At 49.8% G+C, this 24,940-nt stretch overlaps 1 protein-coding gene across 23 annotated transcripts in view; it reads right to left on the bottom strand.

The window, feature by feature from the left end:
* Positions 1 to 24,940, bottom strand: part of MAP4 (microtubule associated protein 4) — a 251,831-nt gene that overhangs the window by 99,494 nt on the left and 127,397 nt on the right. For 22 of the 23 annotated variants that reach the window (XM_089533868.1, XM_089533866.1, XM_089533874.1 and 19 more), the window contains one exon: positions 2,405 to 2,533. In XM_089533868.1, the coding sequence (XP_089389994.1) occupies positions 2,405 to 2,533 (129 nt within the window). Of the gene's footprint in view, positions 1 to 2,404; positions 2,534 to 16,187; positions 16,337 to 24,940 lie in introns of those variants that run through there. The other variant, XM_089533885.1, reaches the window with a different exon arrangement.

Genomic DNA, 24,940 nt, shown 5'->3' with positions numbered 1-24,940 from the left:
ATCAAGGAATCAAAGAAAAGCAGTTTTGATGAACTATCCAACATGGTAAACGGATGCAGACTGGAAAGGTAGATGGAATCTTAGTAGTATAAAGTATGCATGGACCTTTAAGTCCCCTGTTCACTGATGGAGACCTCAAGAATTTCCTAAAGTTTCTTAGGCAGGGAATACTCAATAGGTAGGTTGCTACTGTATTTGCCTTCCTCTGAAATAGAGCCAACAGTGCCTGGTATTCCTTGATGGTCATCTTCTAAGTACTAACCACGCCTGACCTTGCTAAGCTTCCAAGATCAGACTGGATCTGGTGCCTTTGTGGCATTTAGGCAATGTAGAAGCTTAACTCCACCTATTATGAGGATTGACAGGGGTGGTAGTTCTAAACTGGTTCCCCACCTATGGAAATGGGGCTTCCGAGGGACAATCAAAAGTGCACCGCACATGTCAGTTCAAGCATGCTGCAGCAATACAAAAAAAAGCAAATGAACTGTCAAGAAGCACTTTGCATGTTTGGAGGATCCTCTGCGGGATTCCTGGCTGGAGCATCTTATTTCTTCTCATGCAACAGATAATTAACCCTTTACCACCTAGTGGACATCAAGGGCAACCGCCATCCACAGCAGAGAAAGATGCTTCATGCAATGGGGATGAAAAGGAAGACACCAAATAACTTAGGGGTCCACATAAGGAGCCTGCCTAAATACCTCAAAGGCACAAGATCCTGTCTGATATTGGAAGCTAAGCAGGTCTACAATAGATCAACCCTGGTTAGTACTTAGATTGGAGACCGCAAATGAGTATCAGGTGCTGTTGGCTCTGTTGCAGAGGAAGGAAATGATCTCTGAGTATTCCTTGCCTAAGAAAACCCTAAGAAATTCATGGTGTCGCCCTAAGTCCACAGGCATATTGATGTCACATACACATATACACCATATAAGGAGGCATATTAACCAGCAAACTAGAGGTAGGTGGGTATGGCTAGGGTTTCCATAATTGTCCACTAAAACCAGGGACAAAATGTAGGACAAATTCTAGACCAAACTGTAGGACAACTGCAGGACAAAACTCAGCCCAAAATGTAGGACATTTAACGTCCTCCATTTTTCTTAAATGTCTTACATTTTGGGCTGAGTTTTGTCCTGCAGTTGTCCTACAGTTTGGTCTAGAATTTGTTCCACACTTTGTCCCTGGTTTTAGTGGACAATTGTGGCAACCCTACGTATGGCAGATATATTCCACACCTTCAATTTCCAAAGGGAAACCCACTACCTGACAAAATGGATACAGACACTGTGTCTGAAAGTGCTTTCACATTTGGAAGGTTCTGTTTCAACAGACTCCTACAACACACTTCCATTCCTAAGAACCTTCCATGTTCGGTCTCTACTCTGTTATCATTTCATGCATTGTCCTATTCTTCAATAAGGTACACGACACGGCAATGATGTCAATTAAAAATTACAGCAACCAAGAGTTCTAGGTTCACTTTTCCATCATAGAATCATAGAATTGGAAGAGACCGCAAGGGCCATCTAGTCCAACCCCCTGCGAAATCCAAATCAAATCATCCCCGACAGATGGCCATCTAGCCTCTGTTTAAAGACCTCCAAGGAAGGAGATTCCACTACACTCCGAGGAAGGAGTGTGTTCCACTGTCGGACAGCCCTTTCTCTCAGAAAGATCTTCCTAATGTTGAGGTGGAATCTCTTTTCTTGTAGCTTGCATCCATTGTTCCAGGTCCTAGTCTCTGGAGCAAGTGAAAACAAGTCAGCTCCCTCTTCCGTATGGCATCCTTTCAAGTATTAAAACAGGGCTATCATATCACCTCTTAGCCTTCTCTTCTCCAGGCTAAACATCCCCAGCTCCTTAAGTCGTTCCTCATAGGACATGGTTTCCAGACCCTTCACCATTTTAGTCGCCCTCTTTTGGACACGTTCCAGTTTTTCAACATCCTTTTTGAATTGTGGCGCCCAGAACTGGACACAAAATTCCAGGTGGGGCCTGACCAAAGCAGAATAGAGTGGAACTATTACTTCTCTTGATCTAGATACGATACTTTTACTGATGCAGCCTAAAATTGCATTGGCCTTTTTAGCTGCCGCATCACATTGTTCACTCATGTTCAGCTTGTGGTCTACTTGGACTCCCAGATCTCTTTCACACGTAGTCTCGTTCAGCCATGTGTCTCCCATCCTATATCTGTGCATTTTATTTTTCCGCCCTAAGTGCAGTACCATGCATTTCTCCCTGTTGAAGTTCATTTTGTTAACTGTGGCCCAACTTTCTAGTTTATTCAGGTCATTTTGAATCTTGATCATGTCCTCTGGAGTGTTAGCTACTCCTCCTAATTTGGTGTCATCTGCAAATTTGATAAACACTAAAGTTGTTTCTCAGCGCAGCTTCTTACCTGTAATATCCATGGGCTTAAAGACTGGCTGTGACTCAAAGTGGTGTCTGTCATCCATCGTCCATGAACTGTTGCGGTCCAGGAACTCCTTGTAGGACATTTGTTCATCCATGATCTTTCCGGTGGACACTGGAAGGTGAAAGGAAAGCAACAGTGCTGTTATTAATAATCAGGCTGGGCTTGTTGTTGTTGTCATATGCTTTCAGGTTGAGTCTGATTCATGGCAACTGTATCCTATCCTAGGGTTTTTGTGACAGGATTTCTACAGAGGAGGATTGCCACCAGTGCTTTCCTCTGAAATTGAGAAAGTGTGACTTGCTCAGGGTGAGCTGGCAGGTTTCCAGGGCTGAGCAGGGATTTGAACCTGGACTCCCAGTAGTCCTAGTCCAGGACTCCAACCACTAGACCACAGGCAGGGATACCACAGTCAAATTAAGCCCTTGGGTGTGATAGTGAAAAGCTTTTGCCTAGATATGCAAGGGAGAAGTGAATCAGTAGTATTCCTAATTCATACTCTTCTGAAATTATTTCATCTTTTTCCCTAGCTCCCTCCTCAAATCTTGAATTCTATCAAATACCCCTAAGATTTTTCAGGCACTCCTTTTACAACATCATGCTTTTCTCCCAGTTTTTTAAGTCTAGCTACTGATCTGTCTTCGAAACCATCCAATTTCTTTTTTGGACATTTTCCTCCACCATTACAAGGTACATCAATATATCGGACTTGGGTCCGAGTTACTTGTGGGAATGCCTCTCCCTACACAATCTGCCCCGCACTCTCAGGATACCATAAGACAGTGGTTCCCAACCTTTGGGTTGGGACCCCTTTGGGGGTTGAATGACCCTTTCATGGGGGTCGCTAAGACCATTGGAAAACACCTATTTAATTACAGTTATGAAGTAGCAACGAAAATAATTTCATGGTTTTGGGTCACCACAACATGAGGAACTATATTAAAGGGTCGCAGCATTAGGAAGGTTGGGAACCAATGCCATAAGACCAGGTTAATGACAACTTCCCACAGAGCGTTCACAGCTACGGCCCTTAAACTGTGGAACACCCTGCCGGAGGAGATCCGTCTCATTACCACCTTCAATGCCTTTAAGAAGGCACTTAAGATGGATCTCTTCTGGTGGGCCTACCCACCGGACCTTATATAGGAGAGCATTAAAATAACTGCCCCACTTCGGACTATGACTGATGAATTATTGGATGATTAGACGATGGTTTAGCTATTTTATTGCATGAATGTTGGTATTTATTATATTTTTATATTGTATTGTATTATTTTTATTGATGTAATCCCACCTCAATCTGCAGGGAAAGGTGAGAAATATAAATAAAAAATATTTCTCCAAGGCTTGAACAGCAAGTCTCGTCTTGCCTTACAGCTGTCTCGCAGTGGATGCGCCATCGGCGGTTGAAGCTCAACATGTCCAAGACGGAGCTTCTTGTCTTTCCTCCTAACCCCAACCTTCAACACTCCTTTTCTGTCTCTGTGGACAACATCTCCATTCAACCAGTCCAGCAAGCCCGCAGTCTTGGCTTTATCTTTGACTCTTCTCTGTCGTGTATCCCTCAGATCCAGACCACAGCCAAGGCTTGTAGATTCTTTTTGTACAATATTGCCAAAATCCGACCATATCTCTCCGCCTCTACTGCCAAGATCCTGGTCCATGCCCTAGTGGTCTCACGACTTGATTACTGTAATGTCCTCCTGGCTGGTCTTCCTTTTTCTCACCTCCGTCCCTTAATCTCTGTCCAGCATTCAGCTGCACGCATTATCACTTCCACCCACCGCTCTGACCACATCTCTCCTGTGTTGGCATCCCTTCACTGGCTCCCTCTCCCTTTCCGCATTCAGTATAAGCTCCTGCTGTCGACATTCAAAGCCCTCCATGGACTGGCCCCTCCTTACTTATCAGACCTCCTTTCTCCTCACCTTCCCACCAGGGCCCTCCGTTCTGGTAGTCAAGGGTTCCTGTCTCAGCCCAGGATTTCCTCTGCCCCATCTCGGATTCGCCCCTTTTCACTTGCTGCCCCTCACTCCTGGAACCTTCTTCCTCCACAAGCAAGAGCCATCACTTCTTTAACCAGCTTCAAAATGGAGCTGAAAACCATCCTGTTCAGAGAAGCCTTCCCAGGCATCGCATAATTGTCGCTTACTATCTGATGTTCTGTTGTTGGCTGTTTATCGATCCATTTCCTGTATTGCTATGTACTGTATATGTATTATCCTACTTGTGAGTATGTATTTTCCCTGGATAATGATTAACCTTCCATTTTGGAGCCAAGCCCTCCCTCCAGTCCATCTGCCTTGGTCCAGGCCTCGGAGGTAGAGAGGAACTGCTGGACCTCTTACCCTTTCCCGTCACCACTCCCTTCTCCTTCTGTGTCATGTCTTTTTAGATTGTAAGCCTGAGGGCAGGGAACCATCTAACTAAAAAGATTGCATGTACAGCGCTGTGTAAATTTACAGCGCTTCATAAATAAAGGTTAATAATAATAATAATAATAAATATTATTAGTAGTAGTAGTAGTAGTAGTAGTAGTATTTTTCTAAATTTAACATCTGAATTTTCTGTCCCAGCATCAAAGATCCCTGTTCTCTCAGAATCTCTGTTGGTTCTTAATGACAAAATAAATACAGTATTCTGAGTTGAAGACTGTGCTTTTCTGCAAAAAAATTAGAAATCCAAGGCAGGCCAAAAATTTGCCAGCAGTTTTAATTACTTTACTCCTCCTCCCTCCATCACCAGAGGCTTCTCTTTAATCCATGCATTTTATTTTATTTTGGTTTTTGACCACAGGCAAGAAGTATTTATTGCCATCGCTCACTTTTAGCCCCTTAAACAGACCCCTACCAACTTGGTCAGACATCCTTTAGTTCTACTAGCCAACAGAAATGTATGGAGTGTCTCTGAGCATATGCAGAATGTGTCTTTCTACTGAGGAATTGAAGCCTGGTGGATGTTGTCACCAAATTCTGAAATTGGGCTTACGGGCCAGAAAAGATGCCCTCCAACATTCTATTTTTAGAAATTAAACATTGCCAGCATCTTGTTCACAATCAGAGCGCATCTCCCTCCTGCCAAATCTAGTATCCTTCAACAATACATTTACACACACGTGCGTGCGTGCACGCACGCACGCATGTACACACAGGGATTTCTAGCAGCCTCCTTCCTGTAGCTGGCTTAGTTGTTCACAGACTTTACACATCAGCCCAGAGGCTGGAGAGGCGGCAGACACTTCAGGGAAGTCAAGGCAGCAGAACAGAGAGAGGGAGGGCAGAGTATTCTTTCCTGAAGGAGAATGGCAGTGAAGACAGGCAGAGGTTGGGCAGGAGGGAGAAAGGGATAAAGCTTTTTAGGGGACGTAGAATAGAGAGCAGAACTGCAATGAACCAACAAGTTAAGAGGAAGTGGTGCCCATTGCAAAGAGACTTGGCTCCTGGCATTGCTATGCTGCTTAGAGACCTGGCTGTCTTACCTCGGTAAACAATTTGGAACTGCAGATGGCCTCAAAACTGTGATGTGTCCTAGGATAAGCTGCTCCTTCAGCTGTAATGCACAACCTCAAGTCACTATGTCACTGATACACCCTAGCCCTGTAACTGGATTTCCCTGCCCCTTGAGAGGGCTCTGTGCTGAAGCTGTTAGCGCTGGCACCTCCACATACGTGACAGGTAGCCCATGGCCACGGAAATAGGTCTCTGTACTCTCCAGCGATAGCTCCGACCAATGACAGAAGGCGGCATGAGCCCTGCTCATCATGTAAATGGGCTTGAGAGAAGCAAACAAAGAGGATTGTGTTTGAGGCCTCCAAGTGGGAAACTGGTATGTAAAACACTCCATGGCTGGCAACAGTTTGCACTGGGCTCTTGCTTCTGCAGCTGCTTGTCTGCCTCAGTAGCAGGAAGTGACCAAAGGCCAAGCACACGATGATGACAACAACAAGCCCAGCCTTTGGGCCAGAATCAGCTGCCTTGTTTTTCCCTGGGCTGCTGCTGGACCTGCATGGGGGGCTGTCTTCCATGGAGGGATTGGCAGAAAGGAAAGACTCCACCACATCTTTAAGGGCCAGAAGATCCCATACATACATACATTCTCATGGTCACTCTGAAAGCAAAATTAGTTTATTAGATGTCTTTACGAGACTGTTGGGGAGGGGAACCCCTGAAACTACCCACTTCCACAAATTCATCAGGACCACATGGCAAATGCAGCAACTTTCTTTACAAACTCTGCCCATGTCCCACTTCTTAGGCGAAGTAAGCATTACTGAGGAAAGCCCTTCTGGACTCCTTAAAAACCCTACTGGGGTTTGGGGCAGGGGTGCTCTTAGTAGTGGTTCCCTTACAGTGCCTGAGTCTTCACCCTCAGAGAGGACCTACCCTTGCTTGCTTACTTCTCAAGAGGCACCTCAAGCAAGTGGTCCCCAAACCACCCTCTTCCCCTTCCTGTAATTGCTCACTGTCACTATGTACCTGGAGGTATCTGAGGAATCTGACAGAGTGGAATCAAACCATGGAAGAGCCCAAAGCTCAAGAAGAAGTCTCCTCTCCAGAGCCTGGGCAACCAAGAGTATACACAGGCAATGCAAAGGAGCCATCGCTTCAGGCACCTAACCCAGGCAAGTAAGTAGCCACTTGGCTGTCAGGGGCAGGCAGCTATAAATCTCCCCGCAGCCAAGGAGAGTCCTCATTGCAGGCAACTGACCTACACCCTGGTGGACTCCATTTTTCTTGAATCCCTGACCCCTTGGACTGGCTTGAAAGTATATGACTTCTCTTTCTACTCCCTTGGCTTAGTTCTTCCTGAGTTCTTGTTTCCCATGAGTAAACTCTGAAAACGTTTGAGCCCTCTACACCAGTACTCCTCTGGTAGGACTACTCAGTCCTACCAGAGCCTGGCCTCCCTTGTACTTGCTCCACAGGACAAGCACACCTTGCTGGGGGGGGGGGAGTTATCCTCAGAGGCTGAGAGGTCACTTCTATGAGCCATCTGGAAGTTTCATCCAAGTGTTAATGCTACTGCATTTGTTCTGCTTCCTGGAGTGTCCATGGCACTGGTCATGGGGTTTCTGGAGAGACCTTTCCTCAAAGTATGGCACTTCCTGCTCCACATCCCGTCCCCTGGCTCTTAGTCCACCCTAGGTTAAGGACCCCTCTGTGCACGCGCACACACACGCACAGAGAGAGAGAGAGAGAGAGAGAGAGAGAGAGAGAGTGCTAGCGCTGCTGTGATTCAAATGCCTTGGCCCGGTCCATGAACTGTGTCCCGTTCTGGTGTAGTTCATAGAATCATAGAATCGTAGAGCTGGAAGAGACCACAAGGGCCATCCAGTCCAACCCCCTGCCATGCAGGAAATCCCAATCAAAGCATGCCCAACAGATGGCCATCCAGCCTGTTGGCAGCTGCCTTGGCACCAAGAAGACCCTTACAGCTTCTCCTTCATCCTTCACGGGCCCAGCACAGAGTCTTTGGAAAGACTCTCCCCTGCCATGGCCATGAAGGGGAACGAAGTAGGCTGCATGAGAGCCAGTGCATTACTGTCCAAAAAACCCAAAAGAAGGAGGCCAGCCAGTCTTGCTCAGTCGCATCATGGCCAAGTAGAGTTCCTGCCCCAAGAGTCCAGGGGATCAAAGTCTGGTTGACTCTGGCTCCAATCTCAATGCTATGCCACCAGGAAACACCTCCACACACACACAGACGCAGGCAGACAGCCCCTTGCACAGAATACTCCATTTGGAAAACTCAATTATCACAGAACACGAACCCTTCATTAGAGGTGTTCTTCATTCTGTGAGGAAGTTTCAATCAGTGTCAGGGAGCGATTAAAACCAGAAGGGCCAATTAACATTTGCTCTAATGCGCTAACAGCTGTGGGCCCAAGAGAGGCCTTGCCTGCCAGCCACTGCGAGGATCTTGTCACTTGCTCCTTTTACCAAATTCAGCATTTTAAGAGGGGAAAGGAGACCTGAGAAGGAAAGGGCTCCCCAGTTTAAGTGCATATCAGAGAATATTTACATTTCTCAAAGAAACAACTGTTTAGCTCTGGTAACTGACAAGTTAAAGATTTACGTGGAAATTGAGAAGTTCTCACTCCCCATGCCCATGACAGGTAAAGTGGGGCCCGTAGACTGCATGAGGTCCCCATTTTTTTGACATCTAAAATACCCCCTACCAATCCCTCACAGCCCCACAGCCCTCCCCCATTTGTTTTAATCACTTTTGGAATATTTGTTGGACATTATGACCTGGAAACAGCACAGAAAGCCCCCCCCCAACAGACAAAAACACCCCTAGCTCCACACACACAGTCCCCACTAGCTGCCCCAAACACCTGTTTTTGTTAGTATCCTTCTGAAGATGATGACTCAAAGTGACATAACCTCACTTCTTGTCGCCAGTTTGGGATGGATTCCAATGAAGACAGGCATTTGGGAACATTGAGGAGAGGGTTGGAGAGGGGGAATCAGCTCCCCTACATAGTGGCTCATCCCTCCAACTTTAAAAATGAGGTTGACAACAGTAATGCCTTAGCCCTTGAAATGTAAGAATCTGCTGCGAGGCAACCAATCACAACGTTCAAACACCTCTTCCCATTAGCACAAACTGTTTGGATGTTTAAAATGTGGTGCTGCTCTCTTCCAGGCTGGATTCAAAGCCAGCACACTATTTGCTTTTCAGCAAGAAAGGCTTTCCTGCTGAACAGAAACCATCCCTCAGTAAGAATCACAGCACCCACTACGATCCAATGACCGCAGGTTCTTATCCTTCACCTTCAGAAAGGCACAGGATGACTTGCAACGTGTAGCTTTCACAGAACAATCACTAAAGAATTAACTGTAATACGTGCATGTGTGTGTAGTTCATGAAAGCCCATCTCGTGGCACTTGTCGAAACACAGCCCACAATTCAGCAAGAGATAGGAGGCATCTACACTGTAGAAATACATAATGCAGTCTGACACCACTTCAACTGCCACAGCTCCATCCTAAGGAATAATGGGCTCTGTAGCTTTGTGAAGAACTAGTATTCTTTGGCAGAGAAGGCTAAAAGACTTTCTAAAACTACAAATCCCAGGCTTCCATAGGATGGAGCTATAGCACTTAAAGTGGTGTCAAACTTTATTATTTCTAACGTAGAAGCAGCCACAGTTAAGTTTCCTTCCAACAGGCTTCCTACCTACTGTTCAGTTTGAGAGCCATGTTCAATACGCTTGTCTTTAGGCAAGCATTAGCCAGTGTCAGGATTTAAGGCTTTCTTGTTCACTGGCTGGGAAAATAAATCATGTGCAGAAAGGAAGATATGATAACCACATGCTAGTGAGATGGACAGGTTGCTTACCTGTAACAGTATTTCTTCGAGTGGTCATCTGCGAATACATACAAATGGGTTTCACTGCGCCTGCACAGTGCTGTTCGTAAACTTCTGGAATCACTGGGCAAAGTTTACTTTGCAACATATAGAAACTTTTTGGCGGTAACTCCGCCCACCCGTTATAAGGCCCCTGCCTTCCCACTCTTTCCCCAGTTCCGCATTTTTCCGCCAAGCAGGCGATGGAAAGAGCCAATAAGAGCAGGACACTGAGGGGATGGACGGGTGGGATTTGTATGTATTCGCAGATGACCACTCGAAGAAATACTGTTACAGGTAAGCAACCTGTCCTTCTTCTTCGTGATCTCTGCGAATCATACAAATGGGTTTAGACTGACAAGCTTAGGTAAGCGGCGGAGGGAGTGTCCTGAGACCAAAGCTATGGTAAACCAAAGACATATTTATTGTAACAATAAACACCTTGAACCATAAAAAGAGTCAGTCTTTTTGTTCATGCACAAACTCAACATAGCAATAACATTGCAAAACCTGAGAAGGGAATAAAAGGTCATGCAAGACCAGTCCCATTGAAATTGTGCAAATCAACATTCAACAGAATGTAAAACAGTGGCATTAAGTACATAAATGCTGAACACAAACCATCAGTAGTGCAATCAATGCAACCCTGAAACTAACACAGCCCTCCCGAAAACTGCTTCTCGGATGGCTCTGGTGTCCAGCCTATAGTGCTTTATAAAAGTCAATGGCTGGGACCAGACAGCAGCCTTGCAGACATCCTCCAAGGGAATACCCGACAGGAATGCAGAGGCTGCTGACACTGCTCTCGTTGAGTGGGACCGAACCCTGCCAGGGAGAGGTTTGCCCAGCAGTTCATAGCAGAGGTGGATGGTACCAGCCACCCATTTGAAGAACCTCTGCACAGACACGGGCAACCCCTTCTTCGGTTCTGAGTAGCATTGGAAAAGTCTCTTGGACCGACTGGAGGCAGCAGTTCTGTCCAGGTAAAACGCCAGCGCTCTCCTGACATCAAGAGAGTGCAGGCTTCGCTCCGCATCCGAAGTCGGATTGGAAGCGAGGGTAGGCAACACAATGTCCTGGCACATGTGGAAAGCAGACACAACCTTAGGCAAAAAAGTAATGTCTGTCCGAAGGACCACCTTGTCCTTGTGAAACCTCAGGAAGGGCTGGTCCCTCCGCAAGGCACAGAGTTCGCCCGCACGGCGGGCAGAGGTGATGGCCACAAGAAAAGCAGTTTTCCAAGTCAGTAGTCTCAAGTCCGCTGTGGCCATCGGTTCAAAGGGCTTGGATTGGAGCGCGGCCAGCACCGCCTCCAAGCTCCAAGCCGGGGCCGGTACCGACACAGGAGGGTGCAGGTTGGCACATCCCTTCAGGAACCCCTTCACCAAGGGGTCCCTAAAGAAGGAAGCCCTACCCTCAAACTGGTACCTGGAACAAATGGCAGAGAGGTAGCACTTGATGGATGTGAGGCACAACCCCTCATCCAACAGCGCCATCAAGAACTCCAGCACCACTGGAGTGGAAACTTGAGCAGGAGACAAGCCCTTTCGATCAAGGAAGAGGCTAAACCTCCTCCACTTCAGGGCATAGGACCGCTGGGTGGATGGCTTCTGCGCAGCCAGGATCACCGTCCTCATCGCGTCCGGCAGTGAGGCTAGGGCTGGATTCTCCAGGCCACCAGCGGCAGGCTCTCGATGTCCGGGTGCAGAATCCGGCCGTCCTGGATTGACAGCAGGTCCGGACAGAAGTCGAGGCGGAGGAAGCATCTCTTGGAGAGGTGGAGAAGGGATGCGAACCAGGACTGTCTCGGCCACCACGGCGTGATCAGGATCACATCCAAACAGTCCGTTGTCATCTTGGACACCACCCTGATGACGAGAGGGAAGGGAGGGAAGGCGTAGAGCAGCTCTCCCGACCAAGGGAAGGCGAACGCGTCTCCGAAGGATCCGTCCGTTCGCCTCCTGGAGCAGAACTGGGGACAGTGGCTGTTCCATTCGGTCGCGAAGAGGTCGACGTGGGGGGTTCCCCACCGATCGAACAGGTCCCTGACCGTCTTCGGATGGAGCCTCCACTCGTGGCACACCGAAGGGGATCTGCTTAGGCGGTCCGCCAACTCGTTGTCCTCTCCTGGAAGGTGAATCGCCTGGAGGAGCACCTGTCTCTGGATGCACCAGTCCCAAATGGGAAGAGTAATCTCGAGCAGAGTCTTGGATCTGGTGCCTCCCTGTTTGTTGATGTAATACATCACGGTGGTGTTGTCCGTCCTCAGGAGGACCACCTTGCCTACGACAGCGAATTCGAATGCCCTCAAAGCCTTCTCGACTGTGAGCATCTCCAAAGCATTGATGTGGAGATGCTTGTCCTGGGCCGACCACTTGTCCTTGACAACCAGGTCGAGCAAGTGGGCGCCCCAGCCCTCCAGGGAAGTATCGGTTGTCAAAGTCAATTGAGGCTGAGGTTGATGGAAGGGCATTCCGATGCAGACGTTGCGGCCGTCCAGCCACCATTTCAGTGAAGCGGCCACCGGTCTCAGTCCCGTGAGCCACTTGGACGGAGGGTCCTCCATCGGAGAGAAGACTGAGAGGAACCCGGACTGCAGTGGTCGGAGGCAAAGCCTTGCCCACGGTGTCACGAACGTCGTTGATGCCATGTGGCCCAGAGCCACTTGGACGTCTCTGGCCCTCACCCTTCTGTGAGAGATGCAAGGCCTCAGCGATGCCACCAACGCCTGGAAACGGTCCGGAGGGAGAAAGGCGGAGCATCTTTCAGAGTCGAGGATGGCTCCGATGAACTTGGCCTGTCTGGTCGGAGTGAAGTGGGACTTCTCTTCGTTGACGACCAGTCCGAGGGAGTCCAAAAGGTGCAAGGCGAATGAGACTGCCTCTCGGAGCTCCTGCTGTAAGTCGGCGGCAAACAGCCAGTCGTCCAGGTACGGGAAGACTCTGTAGCCCTTCTGATGAAGGTATGCCACCACCGGTGCCATGCACTTCGTGAAGACCCTCGGAGCCGTGGCAAGGCCAAAGGGGAGCACGTTGTAGTGGTACACGGTGGAGCCGACGGCGAAGGCGATGAATCTCCCGTGGGACTCCCGAATTCCGATGTAGAAGTAGGCATCCTTCAAGTCGACCGTCACGAACCACAGGCCCTGGTGGAGAAGCGGCAGAATAGAAGCCAAGGTGACCATCCGGAACCGGCGCTATTCAAGGAAAAAGTTCAGCTCCCTCAAGTCCAAGATGGGTCTGATGCCCCCATCCGCCTTCGGTACCGTGAAATACCTGGAGAAAAAGGCCCTGGAGCATTGCTCGGGTGGTAAAGGGGAGATTGCTCCCTTGTCCAGCAAAGTGTGCACTTCGTCGAGAAGGATGTCCAAGGGGTGAGTGGACATGAAGGCTCCGGTTGGGGGGAGCTCTTGGAACTCAAGGGCATAACCCCTACGGACGATGTTGAGGACCCACGAGTCCGTAGTAATGGAGGCCCAGGTGGTGACAAAGGGCCTTAAAATGTCCAAAAAGAAAAAAGAAGGAGAGACGAAGCGCGCTGCAACCCTTCAGGCTCTCTTCTTCCCCTGGTCGGTGTCCTGCCGGCGGGACTTTCGGTACCAGGAAGGAAAGTTGCGACGGCCAGAGGAGGAGGAGGACTGAGAGGGGTACCAGCGTCTCTGGGAGCCCTGCTGCTGAGGTTGCCGGTCTTGTTGGAAGGTCCCCTGTGACTGACCTTGCGGCTGCCACGGGCGCTGCCTCTTTCTGAAGGGCCAGATGGGAGCCGATGACATCCCGTGCTTCTTCGCTGCCGCCTTCATTCTGAACTTGCGATTCAGGCGCTCGTCGGTCTCGGCGTGGAAGAGGCCGCTACCATCCAGGGGCATGTCCTCTATAGCTGACTTGACGTTGGTATTGAGGTCCGAACCCCTCAGCCATGCATGCTGGCGCAGAGCCAACGAAGCCGACATCGCCCGTCCCGCACAGTCAGCCACGTTTCTGGAGGCGGTGATGAGCCAGCTGCCAATCGAATGGGCCTCATCACGGATCTCTACCAGGCGTCGCTGGGTTTCGTCTGGGACGTCCGGGACGAGTGGCGAGATCCCCTCCATGAGGGTCTGAATATACGCCCCTATGCAGGCGTTATAGTTGATGGCCTTGACTGCGAGGGCCGCCGCCGAGTAGGCCGTCTTGGCCAGACCATCAACCTTCTTCGCTTCCCGGTCGACTGGGGAAGTAGCCTGTTTGGGGACGAAGCCCTGCTGAGCCCCCTCTACGATCGCCGAGTTCTGCTTGGTGTGTTCGGCCAACCAAGAGCAACTCAACAGGGAGATCCGGTAGAGGGACTCGATCTTCCTGGACGATCCGACGAGGGAAGCTGGCGCATCCCACGACCTCCGGACAATGGACTCAAGGGAGGGCAGCAGCGGGATGGAGGGAGGCGTGGGCACCCGGCCATGCACCCTACGTTCTACAGGATCCCGAGCCTCCTCCTCGGGGTAGGAGAGCTCAATGTCCAGGGCCCTTGCCATCTTAATGATGTGCTCGTTAAAGGAGCGCACATCATCCGTCGGCGAGGAAGGCTCCGGGTGGTGCATCCGCTGCGGAGACGCCTGGACGGAGGTGTCGTCATCGTCCAAGGGCTCCCCCGACGGCAGCAAGGGCTCCTCCTCGGAGTCGGTGTCCGAGGTAAGCGGGATGTCCGGGACCCTGACTCGAGTTGCTGAACGCGCCGGGATCTGCAGGGCCGGTGGCTCCGTCGGGGAGCGGCGTGGTGCAGAGGCTGAGGCCGTCGCATGGGAAGGAGCAGGCTCGTCATCTTGGGGGGCCACTGGGCGCAGGTTGAGCCGGGTGAACTCCCTGAAGGCAGTCTCCCTCGGCACGACATGTAGTATCTCCCGGATTTGGGGTCAAAAAACATGTCAGTGTCCCTCTCTATCGGTTTGTCGACCTCCGAATGGATGGAAGGCGGAGGTGACAGTCTCCGAGGGAGCTCAGCTGCTTCCGCATCGGTGTGGGCAAAGTCGACCGTCGACGGCAGCGGTGTGTCCAGGAGAGCGGCCGCATGCGAGGCGGAGGAGCCATCAGGGTGCAAAAAGGCTGGTGTTGGAGCCTTCTTCGTCGGGGAGCGTTGCTTGTGGGAAGTTCGAAGTTACCAGGGGCGGGAGACAAAGAATGGTCAAGAGACGGTCCGAGGTCAAAAGTGAAAGTGATTCCGATTGCAAGCTAAAGCGAGCGAAGTTCCCTGAAGCATCTAGCACGTCGGAAAAAAGGAACTGGGGAAAAGAGCGGGAAGGCAGGGGCTTTATAATGGGTGGGCGGAGTTACCGCCAAAAAGTTTCGATATGTTGCAAATTAAACTTTGCCCAGTGATTCCAGAAGTTTCCGAACAGCACTGCGCAGGCGCAGTGAAACCCATTTGTATGATTCGCAGAGACCACAAAGAAGAAGCCCAGATTCCCAGTGATTGGGCGGCATATAAAATAAATCCTATTATTATTATTATTATTATTATTATTATTATTATTGATTTTTAAAATTACTGCTGCCCTAACCATTCTGGCTTTCCCTTTGTGTTGTTGATGATGTTGTTGTGTGCCTTCAATAATTTCCAACTTATGGTGATCCAATCACAGGGTTTTTTGGCCTGATTTGTTCAGAGAGGGTTTCTCTTTGCCCTCCTCTTAGGCTGAGATAATGTGACTTGCCTATGGTCATCCAGTGGGTTTCCATGGCCAAGCTGGGATCCAAACTCTGGTCTTCCAGAGTCATAGTATTATGCTCAAACAGCTACACTTTGCTGGTTCTCTCCAGACATTGCTGGACTCCAACTCCCAGCTGCCTGAAGCAGCATTACCAATAGCGAGAAATACAGAGAGTTGCAGACAAAAGATATATGTAGGGCAGCACGATTCCTACCTCTTACAGCTGGAGTGGGCAGCTGTGGAAGGCTTGTTGGCCACAAAAGATACTCACGAGGCTGCTGTGAGAGCCTTGGTAGCTGAAGGGCAGAGTATGTTGTTGTTGTGTGCAAAAGCTGCAGGGCTAAAATAAGATAAATATCAACTCCAGAGAATAAGACCCGGAGCAATGGAATCAAACTACAGGAAAAGAGTTTCCACCTTCACATTAGGTAGAACTTTCCAACTTGACATTAGGTGGAAAATGCTCCCTCAATGGAGAGTGGTGGAGTCTCCTTCTTTGGAGGCCTTTAAGCAGAGGCTGGATGGCCATCTTTTGGGAGTGCTTTGATTGTGTCTTCCTGCACGGCAAAATTGGGTTGGACTGGATGGTCCTTGGGATCTCTTCCAACTCTAGGATTCTATGAAACAGATAAATTGGAGGCTCGACCCGCTGTGCAAAAAAATTAAGCTTTTTTTTTAAGAACACCTACACAATTTCTTGAAAATCAAGTTGTAATGGAGTTCAACCATACTTACTCCCAGGCAAGGCAAGCAAATAGGACAGCAGCCTTACGATGCCCTAATGCTGTTTATCCGTTGTTTGGTGCTCTCTTCACAGACTAGATCTGTCCAGGGATCAGCAAAGGTTCTGCAATGTCTACGGTTCTGGATTACATTAAGTCCTCTCCCTTTGTCCTGACCCCTTCGCTGCATCTTTCCCAGGGTCCATAGAGTGGACTAGAGCCCTCAGAGGTGGATGGCAAAACCCCTCTGAGCTCAGCTGGAAGCCAGTTTCTTCTCTTGCATGCAAAGGCATCTGCAAGACTCAAGCTGATTACAGAAAACAGCAGGAGGGGGAAATTCCCTGAAGCAGGAGGCATTCTGGGAAGCAGGAGAGGGGGAAACCGTGCAAGTGCAGCAAGGAGAGAAGTGGAAGAGCAACCCTGCTTAAGAGCTGCTAAATATAAAACAGCTTTCTTCAGACGCTGCACAGGCCTCTGGATTGGAAGGTGAATTTATAAACTGTTTGCTGCACTAGAGGAAAAACAGACGGCAGAGATGCCAAACCCTTCCTAGAGCTTCAGCTGCAAACCTAAGCAGAGCTAATGAAGCACGGTCTGTCTTCATCTGAGAAACCCTGGATCAAAGCACTGGAATTGGGGTCATTTTGCCAAAAGTATTGGTCTTCTGAACAAACCTGCTTCTTTTGCAAGCAAGCCCAGGAAAGACTCCCAAATCATGAACCACCACAAGATCAAAAAACCAGATTTTCCAAAAACACCTGGCACTGTGTTGGCTATGAAAAAAACCTCACAAAACAGGGGTATCTTTATCAGGCCAACCAAAAGCCACAAAACACACCATGAAAGCTTTCAAAGCTTCACTCATTTCTTCATCAGACAGAAATGTTGAAAATCAGACAGAAGAAAGGTGATGATGTTAGAGTCACAGGCCTACATTCTGTTTCAGATTGTTACTTCTGTGGTCAGTTAAAACAACATCCCTTCAGACCATTTTAAGTGATGGCTCAAAATATTTTTTTTACCATGATGCTAGAGTTAAGTCAACAAAACAAACTCCCTTCCCCTTTTGTTTTGTTTTCTTAACTGTTCTGTCACAATAATATTTTGCAACTTTATAGTGTGGAGTAGTGTGTGTACATCAAGTGGTTAACAATGCAAGGTAAATCCACGTCATTTCCAGGTGGTCATGCAAAAACATAGAAAAATCAAGGTCATTATCTATATATATATACAAATACAGGTATTTCAAAATAAGTAAAAAAATTACAAAGCTGCAGTACAGAGCGCCCAAAAAGGACAGTCTCCCAGCGCCTAGTTTTGCCCTGCAGGGAAGCCGCAGCCGCCCAACCATGCGGCTTCCCTGTGGAGCAAAAAGAACCCACGAAAAGCAGGTTCTTTTTGCGCCGCGCTTGTGACACCCGAGTGCGGCAATACATGGGGCGTCGCCATTGTTATGGCGTAGTGGCGTAGTAGGGTTAGGGATCGTGCAGTTGCTGCATGGTCCCTTAACCCTACTACGCCGCCAGCACGGCACAAAAGGTGTGTCTGTACCACGCCAAAAATAAAAACATCCAAAATCCAGCACTTCTGGTCCCAGGCGTTTTGGATAAGGCAGACTCAACCTGTATTTTAATTTAATTTTAAATGTTAATCTCTTACATGTTTTTAACTGAACTGTAATCATTTGTAAGCTGCCTTGGGTCCCAATCTTGGAGAAAAGGTGGTGTATAGAGCTTCTTCTTCCTCCTCTTCCTCCCATTGTCCAAAAACACTGCCAGCAAAGGGTCCAACCTTTATACACTGATAACCCAGCTAAGCAAATTCACGATGAGTGGTGGTTGGAAGACACTGCCTCCCAACATTCCCCAAAAATCCACAGATCAACTTCTGAAATTTTTCATTTGTTTCCCTAATCTTGCAGCAACAGAGCATAAAAACTGCTTCCAAACAGAGGGAGACCAAGAATGACAGTATCAACGGGAACAGAAAACATAGTAATGTGGTCGATTTATGATGCCACAGTAAGCACAACAGAAGTCTCCAGATGTTGGGGAAATGGCACAGGCGATGCAATTTTCAGGACTCAACTCCCCCCCCACACACACACACACTGAGGCTAGCTAAAAGTGGGTTTTATTCCCTTGCTTTATCATCTGCTCTGCAGGGTTGAGCATGGCCAAATAAGCCAATTGAGAAAGAAAACAGATAATCCACTGAACAAGAAAGCCATGCTTCTGCAAATCCACATCGCAAGTGCTTTACCAAGCCCTCTGGTGCTGAAGATGAGCTGCATATCATCATCATTTATTTTTCCACAAAGAGCCTGGGGTACCAATGGCGCTATGCCAGACAGCAGGCTTCCACCAAGAACAGTTCATGCACAAGGAATTATGAAATGTGCAGCTTTCTCACAGAGGGGCAACATAATAGCCTCTCCAAATCAGAGATAAATATCCTCTGTATTAATGGTCCTGCCAGAGTGAGCTCCACCTGCCTGCATTCATCAAGAAACCGGGTGGATGAGGCAAGGCTTAGGAAGACTCCATCCCTTGGACAAGTCAAGCCTTGAAAGTGGGATTTGGAAGGTCTCTCAGAACATCAGAAGTTTCCACATTGATGCTCGTCCAAGGCTTGACCCAGATGTCAGGTCAAAGAAAGACTACAAGGAAGAACAGGGTATTTTTCAGAAGTCGAGACCATCAGTCATGTAGAATCTTAGGATCTGTAGTCTGTTGTGGCACCAGACAGAGAAGGCTAAATATCCCACCAAACTACAAATCCCTGAATTCTGTAGCATTGAGTCATGGCAGTTAAATGTGGTGTCATGAGAGCCAGCATGGTTTAGTGATTTGAGTGTTGTGACTCTAGAGCCCAGGGTTCGGATCCCAGCTCAAAAACCCAGGGGGTGACACTGGGTAAGTCACAATCTCTCAGCCCCAGAGGATGGCAATGGCAAACCCTTTCTGAAGAAACTGGCCAAGAAAAACCCATGCGACTTTATGGTTGCCATTAGTCAGAAACAACAACCAGCATTAATTCTACAGGATAGATGCAGCCAAAGCCATGAAGAAGTTAGGTTCCAGGGCTAACCACCAAAACCCCATACGCTATAGAATTCTGACGACCTTCTATTTGGTTTTTATGAATTTAAACAACCCTTTATTTTATTTTATTTGCCTTTTACCCAGGATTGACCCACAGCTGGTTAACACAATTCACAAGTGACTCTGGCCCCTGATGGCTGCTTATTCAGTTAATTATTACAATATTTAATCCCACCCTCCGTCTAAAGATCTCAGGGTGGAGTATGAGAACATCATCTTGATCCATTTGAAGCAAAGTAAACTGACAGGATTTTAAAAGGCTAAAAACATCTTCAAAAATAGAACAAATTAAAAAAAAACCCAAACAGACTAAAACCAGTTAACATAGGCAGGCCTATCCAGATGCTAGTTTAAACCATGAATTTTAAATTGTGAATTTATTGTTTTGATGTATGCTGGTCTTATTTGTTCTTTTAAATTGGTGTTGTATATTTTAATTGGTTTATGTGTTTTAACTGATGTTATGTTTTTGACCAATGTTATGTTATGTGTTCATCTGCTATTGTTCCCTGCCTCAATAGACGGGGAGAACTGGATAATAAAATAATGCTGTTGTTGTTGTTATTTCAAACCATTCATATGTGTGGATTTGTATAAAACCACCTGGGCTCCAGTGCTTAGGTTACCATTTAGAAGACCTGGTGGTAAGAAAAATGGGAAAGTGGCAGGCTATGCTTACTAGAAATACTCAAGAAATCTAGACTCAAGAAATGTTTGACTCAAGAAGTATTTGAAACACAGCAATTTTACAGTTCTCCCAAATGTTTTGATGGAATCTCTTTTCTTGTACTCTCAATCCATCAGTTCCTGTTCTGCTCTCTGGAGCAGCAGAAAACAAGCTCACTTCATCTACGTGTGATCCTTTCAGAGATTTAAAGATGAAGCTCCTAGTCCACATACCCAGCTCCCTAAGCCACTCCTCACTGGGCTTCAGAGCTCTTCTCCGGACACATTCCAGCTTCTTGTTATCCCTCTTGGACTGTGTTCAGAACTGGAAACAGGGTTCCAGGTGAGCAGTCTGAGTCTGGCCAAAGCCAAATACAGTGGCACTAATATCTCCCTTGATTATTATTATTATTATTATTATTATTATTATTATTATTATTATTACTACAGTTTATTTATATAGCGCCATAAGTTTACACAGCGCTTTACATAGTCATGATATGGACACTATGTCCCTGTTATTCAACATCTTTATCAGTGACCTGGATGACAGAATTGGGAGCATACTTATCAAATTTGCAGATGACACCAAATTAGGAGGAATAGCTAATACTCCAGAGGACAGGACCAACATTCAAAATGATCTGAATAGACTAGAAAGCTGGGCCAAAGCTAACAAAATGAAATTCAACACGGAGAAATGTAAGGTATTGCACTTAGGGCTGAAGAATGAAATGCACAGATATAGGATTATGGGATACACCTGGCTGAATGAAAGTACATGTGAAAGGGATCTGGGAGTCCAAGTAGACCACAAATTGAACATGAGTCAACAGTGTGATGCGGCAGCTAAAAAGGCCAATGCAATTTTAGGCTGCATCAATAAAAGTATAGTGTCTAGATCAAGAGAAGTAATAGTGCCACTGTATTCTGCTCTGGTCAGGCCCCACCTGGAATATTGTGTCCAGTTCTGGGCGCCACAATTCAAAAAGGACATTGAGAAACTGGAGCCATGTGTCCAAAGGAGGGTGACTAAAATGGTGAAAGGTCTGGAAACCTTGCCCTATGAGGAACGCCTCAGGGAGCTGGGGATATTTAGCCTGGAGAAAAGAAGGTTAAGCGGTGATATGATAGCCCTGTTTAAATATTTGAAAGGATGTCATATTGAGGAGGGAGCAAGCTTGTTTTCTGCTGCTCCAGAGAACAGGACCCGGAACAATGGATGCAAGCTACAGGAAAAGAGATTCCGCCTCAACATTAGGAAGAACTTCCTGAGAGTAAGGGCTGTTCGACAGTGGAACAAACTCCCTCGGAGTGTAGTGGAGTGTTCCTCCTTGGAGGTCTTTAAGCAGAGGCTAGATGGCCATCTGTTGGGGATGCTTTGATTTGGATTTCCTGCATGGCAGAATGGGGTTGGACTGGATGGCCTGTGCGGTCTCTTCCAACTCTATGATTCTATGATTCTGTGTTGATGCAGCCAAGAATTGCACTGGCTGCTGCATCATACTGTTAATTCATGTTTAGCTTGTGGTCTAGATCATTACTAAGCCAGGTCTCAGCCATCTTATATTTGTGCATTTCATATTTTCTACATGAATCCCTGCTGAAAATCATTTTGTTAGATTTAGCCCAACTCTCCAGTCTGTCAAGGTCATTTTGAATCCTGATCTGATCTCTTAGGTCAGGGATCGGCAACCTCCGGCCCACGGGCCGGATGCCGGCCCCTGCCTCCTGTTGCTGCCGCCGCCGCGGCAGCCGCCCGTCGCGGCTTTTCGCCGCTCTGGGCGCCGCCATTTTGGTCGGCAAAATGGCGGTGAGGTCGCGTGAGACTTCGCCGCCATTTTGGGTGAAAAAATGGCGGCGCCCAGAGCGGCCTCTGGGGCTATGGGCGCCGCCATTTTGCCGCCCAAAATGGCGGCACCCAGAGCGGCAAAAAGCCGCGATGGGCGGCTGCGGCGGCAGTGGCGGCGGGCCTTTAAGAGGCCCGCTGCCGTCTCTGGGGCCCTCCAGCAGGGCTCCGGGGGCGGCAGGGGGCCTCTGGGGGGCCCGCTGCCGTGCCTGGGGCCCTCCAGGAGGGCTCCGGGGGCGGCAGGGGGCCTCTGGGGGACCCTATGCCGTCCCTGGGGCCCTCCAGGAGGGCTCCGAGGGCGGCAGGGGGCCTCTGGGGGGCCCGCTGCCATCCCTGGGGCCCTCCAGGAGGGCTCCGAGGGCGGCAGGGGGCCTCTGGGGGGCCCGCTGCCGTCCCTGGGGCCCTCCAGGAGGGCTCCGAGGGCGGCAGGGGGCCTCTAGGGGACCCTATGCCGTCCCTGGGGCCCTCCAGGAGGGCTCCGAGGGTGGCAGGGGGTCTCTGGGGGGCCCGCTGCCGTCCCTGGGGCCCCCCAGGAGGGCTCCGAGGGCGGCAGGGGGCCTCTGGGAGGCCCGCTGCCATCCGGGGGCCCCCCAGGAGGGCTCCGAGGGCGGCAGGGGGCCTCTGGGAGGCCCGCTGCCGTCCCTGGGGCCCCCCAGGAGGGCTCCAGGGGCGGCAGGGGGCCTCTGGGGGGCCCGCTGCCGTCCCTGGGGCCCCCCAGGAGGGCTCCGGGGGCGGCAGGGGGCCTCTGGGGGGCCCGCTGCCGTCCCTGGGGCCCTCCAGGAGGGCTCCGGGGGCAGCTGGGTGCCTCTGGGGGGCCCGCTGCCATCCCTGGGGCCCTCCAGGAGGGATCCGAGGGCAGCAGGGGGCCTTTGGGGGACCCTTTGCAGTCCCTGGGGCCCTCCAGGAGGGCTCCGATGACGGCAGGGGGCCTCTGGGGGGCCCTTTGCCGTCCCTGGGGCCCTCCAGGAGGGCTCCGACGGCAGCAGGGGGCCTCTGGGGGGCCCTTTGCCGTCCCTGGGGCCCTCCAGGAGGGCTCCGAGGGTGGCAGGGGGTCTCTGGGGGGCCTGCTGCCATCCCTGGGGCCCTCCAGGAGGGCTCCAAGGGCGGCAGTGGGTCTCTGGGGGGCCTGCTGCCATCCCTGGGGCCCTCCAGGAGGGCTCCGAGGGCGGCAGGGGGTCTCTGGGGGACCCTTTGCAGTCCCTGGCGCCCTCCAGGAGGGCTCCGAGGGCGGCAGGGGGCCTCTGGGGGACCCTTTGGAGTCCCTGGGGCCCTCCAGGAGGGCTCCGAGGGTGGCAGGGGGCCTCTGGGGGGCCCTTTGCCATCGCTGGGGCCCTCCAGGAGGGCTCCGACGGCGGCAGGGGGCCTCTGGGAGGCCCGGTGCCATCGCTGGGGCCCTCCAGGGGGCCCTCCAGCGCTGGTGGCCCCCACCAGCTTTTTTGCCGTCTCTGACGGGGCCTGGGGCCCAGTCAGGGGCCAGCAAAGATGGGGAGGCGTGGCCCCTGGAGGGTGGAAGCTCCGCCCCCGGCACGCAGTCCCGCCCTGGAGGGTGGAAGCTCCACCCCCGGCACACGGCCCCGCCCCGGAGGGTGGAAGCTCCACCCCCGGCACACGGCCCCACCCCAGTGTTGAAGCTCCACCCCCGGCTTCGGCCCCCCAGTCGCCTGAGGGACACCAACCCGGCCCCCGGCTCAAAAAGGTTGCCTACCCCTGTCTTAGGTATTAGCTATCTACCCAAAGTTCGTGTCCTCTGTTCCATCATCAAAGTCACTGATAAAGATGTTGAACAACACCAGGCACAGGACAAAACCAGGAGGCACCCCACTAGTCACTGCTCTCCAGAATGAGGAGGAACTACTGGTACACAACTCTTTGGCTTGGCAGCCTCAGAAAGACATGATGACAAAGACAGCTCTGCGTATACGCATGTGTCTTCTTACCCTACAATGCAGTGGTGGGGGTCCTGAAGGTATCAAGGCAAAATAAGCGCAGGCACTAAGTAGGCAGACCTATGACTGTTTTCCTGAGATTTCAGCATTATTTTAGAGTCTCAGGATTGTTCAGTGTTATTATTCCCAAGCAAACGTCAACCATGCACAAGAATTCTCTTGCCAAAATTTCCTCAGGTCACTCAAAAGGCAGCTGTTTTAACTCAGTGCCAAATTGCGAAATCCTGGGGCAAGAACGCTAACAAGGCCAGCAGGAGAGAGTGGCTATTTATCCTGCAGTAAAAGTGGCACGAGACAGAAGGCACACATCCTGCCAGATGCTCTCAACTTGCTTCTTCTATCTCCCAGCTCATTCCTCAAATGTGAAAACTTCCTCAGAAAATGCCATTCCAGGATCAGACAATCCTGCAAACAAGTACACAGCCCTTCTGCTGTATTCCTATGTAGAATATTTGAGCGAACGTCCTGAAGATAAACACAGTGCATGCTGGGCTGGAAAAGATTGGGTGGTCTTGATACAAGCATCCAAACACAGCCAGACTGATTGTCAACCTAGAAGTAAAGCTACCTTTCACAACTGTGGGGAGGAACAACCAAAGGCTGAATCCTCACTGCAGAAACAATCTGGTTTGACACCACTTTAACTGCCATGGTTCAATGCTATGGAATTCTGGTTGTGGCACCAGAGCTCTGCTTTGAGACTGAGTGAAAGTAGTTGTAGCATACGCTTTCATGGACTTGCCCTACTTCCTCAGATGCATGGAGACACAATTCTGTCCTCCATGGTTTTCTGTGGTCTAAGATGTTTCAAATGTGGTTTTGCACAGGTGCAAGGTCTAGATGTGTGTCCCAGAGCAGGGACGTAGCCAAGGGGGGGATCTTGGGGTCCGGACCCCCCCCCTTCCATTACAAAAATTAATGGTGCTGCCGCACCCAAGCCCCATTATAATGGTGGCACTTAGTTTGGACACCCCTTCCTAAAATCCTGGCTACGTCCCTGCCCAGAGATTAAGAAGAGGAAGTAGTAGTAGTAGTAGTAGTAGTAGAAGTCCTTGTGGGACAAGCAAAGGGTCAGATGGGAGAGATCAAAGAATCATAGAGTTGGAAGAGGCCACAAGGGCCATCAGGTCCAAACCCCTTCTGCTATGCAGGAAGACACCATCTAAGCCCTCCCTGAGACAGATGGCCATCCTGCCTCTGT

This window comes from Sceloporus occidentalis, unplaced genomic scaffold (genome assembly GCF_023333645.1).
Source record: "Sceloporus occidentalis isolate IW3139 unplaced genomic scaffold, rSceOcc1.0.p SCAF_7, whole genome shotgun sequence".
In the NCBI taxonomy this organism is placed as follows: domain Eukaryota; kingdom Metazoa; phylum Chordata; class Lepidosauria; order Squamata; family Phrynosomatidae; genus Sceloporus; species Sceloporus occidentalis.
The sequence above is the reverse complement of the archived record's forward strand: the minus strand, read 5'-3'. Positions and strand labels throughout refer to the sequence as shown.